Genomic DNA, 1,761 nt, shown 5'->3' on the forward strand with positions numbered 1-1,761 from the left:
TGGAGGCCTTCAAGATGAGTGAGGAGAAGCGTATTTTGGACGCAAACCTGGCCAAGGAGGGCGTGACGATCCCGTCGCCCGACTTCCCAGAGATGGTGTTCACGAAGAAGCGCGCCGCGAACTCGATGACGCAGGCCCGATTCCTCACCGGTCGCTTTATGGACATGTACTGGCGCACGCCGTCGTACAACCTGACTCGCATTATCGTGACGTTCCTGTTGGCTTTGGTGTTCGGTCTGTTGTTCCTGGATAGTGACTACACGAGCTACCAGGGCATCAACGGCGGTGTGGGTATGGTGTTCATGACGACGCTGTTCAACGGTATCGTGTCGTTCAACAGTGTGCTGCCTATTTCGTGCGAGGAGCGCGAGTCGTTCTACCGCGAGCGTGCCGCGCAGACGTACAACGCGTTGTGGTACTTTGTGGGCTCGACTTTGGCGGAGATTCCGTACGTATTCGCGAGTGGCTTCATCTTTACGTTCGTGTGGTTCTTCATGGTGGGCTTCACAGGCTTCGACACGGCGCTGCTGTACTGGGTGAATATCTCTCTGTTGATCCTGCTGCAGACGTACATGGGTCAGTTCCTAGCGTACGCGATGCCGAGCGTGGAGGTGGCGGCTATTATCGGTGTGTTGATGAACTCGATCTTCTTCCTGTTCATGGGCTTCAATCCTCCTGCGAACGCGATCCCAAGTGGCTACAAGTGGCTGTACGCTATCACGCCGCAGCGTTACCCGCTGGCCATCCTCGGCTCGCTGGTGTTTGGACAGTGCGACACGGACCCTACGTGGAACGAGACCACGAAGGTGTACGAGAACGTTGGCTCGCAGCTCGGTTGCCAGCCACTGACAAGTTTACCGGTGTCGATCGACCACATTACGGTGAAGGACTACGTGGGTTCAGTGTTCGGCATGCACCACTCGGACATGTGGACGCAGTTCGGCTACGTGTTTATCTTCATTGCGGTGTTCCGCGTGCTGGCTCTGCTGTCTCTGCGTTTCCTGAACCATCAGAAAAGATAAGGAAGAGACCGAAGACATGTTAGACCTGGAAGCTTTAGGAGCTTCCTTAGAAACACAACTTTTTGAAACCAAATAAAACTGCACAATAACTTACAGCTCAAGTACTGTGCGTTCATTCTTTTATGCGCACGTGTACGTGGTAAAGTGCGGATGGGAATGATAACTTAATCGCTTCCGGGCGAGTGCGAAGTTTAGCGAAATCTACATGTACATGTACAGTACATGAAGTTCTACCAGAGTAAAGGCAAAATGCTCTAGGATGCTGTGCAAAGTCTAGGAGTTAAAGTTTGTTTGTCTACTTCAGCAACACAGTTGTGTGCGGCGCGCGTCATCGAGCAGAAGAGACTCCATCAAACGCACTATCTCGGATCCGTCTTTATTGCCTGAGGCTTCGGCGAGTTGTAAAAATTGCCCCATATTGGACTTGTCTTCTTCTGCACCAAGCGTCTCGCCGCGTGGAATGAGACGGATGAAGGTCAGAATCGCGGTCGGCATCCCGAGTTCTCTTCTTGTATGTGCATCGGTGGGTCGCACAACTGACCAGCCGGTTTCATCCGCCTGAATGTGACTGAGTTTGCCCTCACCCTGCGTATGAGCTCGCCACAGAATTACCGTTTGACCATCTTCAAACCAATTCCGAAGCACAATATGGATCATCAAGCTTGATGATTCGTCGGAGCCAGCTTGGCCTGGCACTCGGAACTTAAACGCGAGCGTGTTTTCAGGATCGGGCACGCTT

At 52.8% G+C, this 1,761-nt stretch overlaps 1 protein-coding gene across 1 annotated transcript; it reads left to right on the forward strand.

Moving 5' to 3' along the window:
• Nucleotides 1-14: 14 nt before the first annotated feature.
• Nucleotides 15-1,022, forward strand: PITG_20815 (ATP-binding Cassette (ABC) Superfamily; the record flags this gene model as incomplete). Its single annotated transcript, XM_002895319.1, has 1 exon — nt 15-1,022. One exon carries the CDS (start codon nt 15-17, stop codon nt 1,020-1,022), a length of 1,008 nt encoding a protein of 335 aa, XP_002895365.1.
• Between the last annotated feature and the right edge of the window lie 739 nt (nt 1,023-1,761).

The sequence above is a fragment of the Phytophthora infestans genome, genomic scaffold (assembly GCF_000142945.1).
Source record: "Phytophthora infestans T30-4 supercont1.197 genomic scaffold, whole genome shotgun sequence".
Lineage (NCBI taxonomy): Eukaryota > Oomycota > Peronosporomycetes > Peronosporales > Peronosporaceae > Phytophthora > Phytophthora infestans.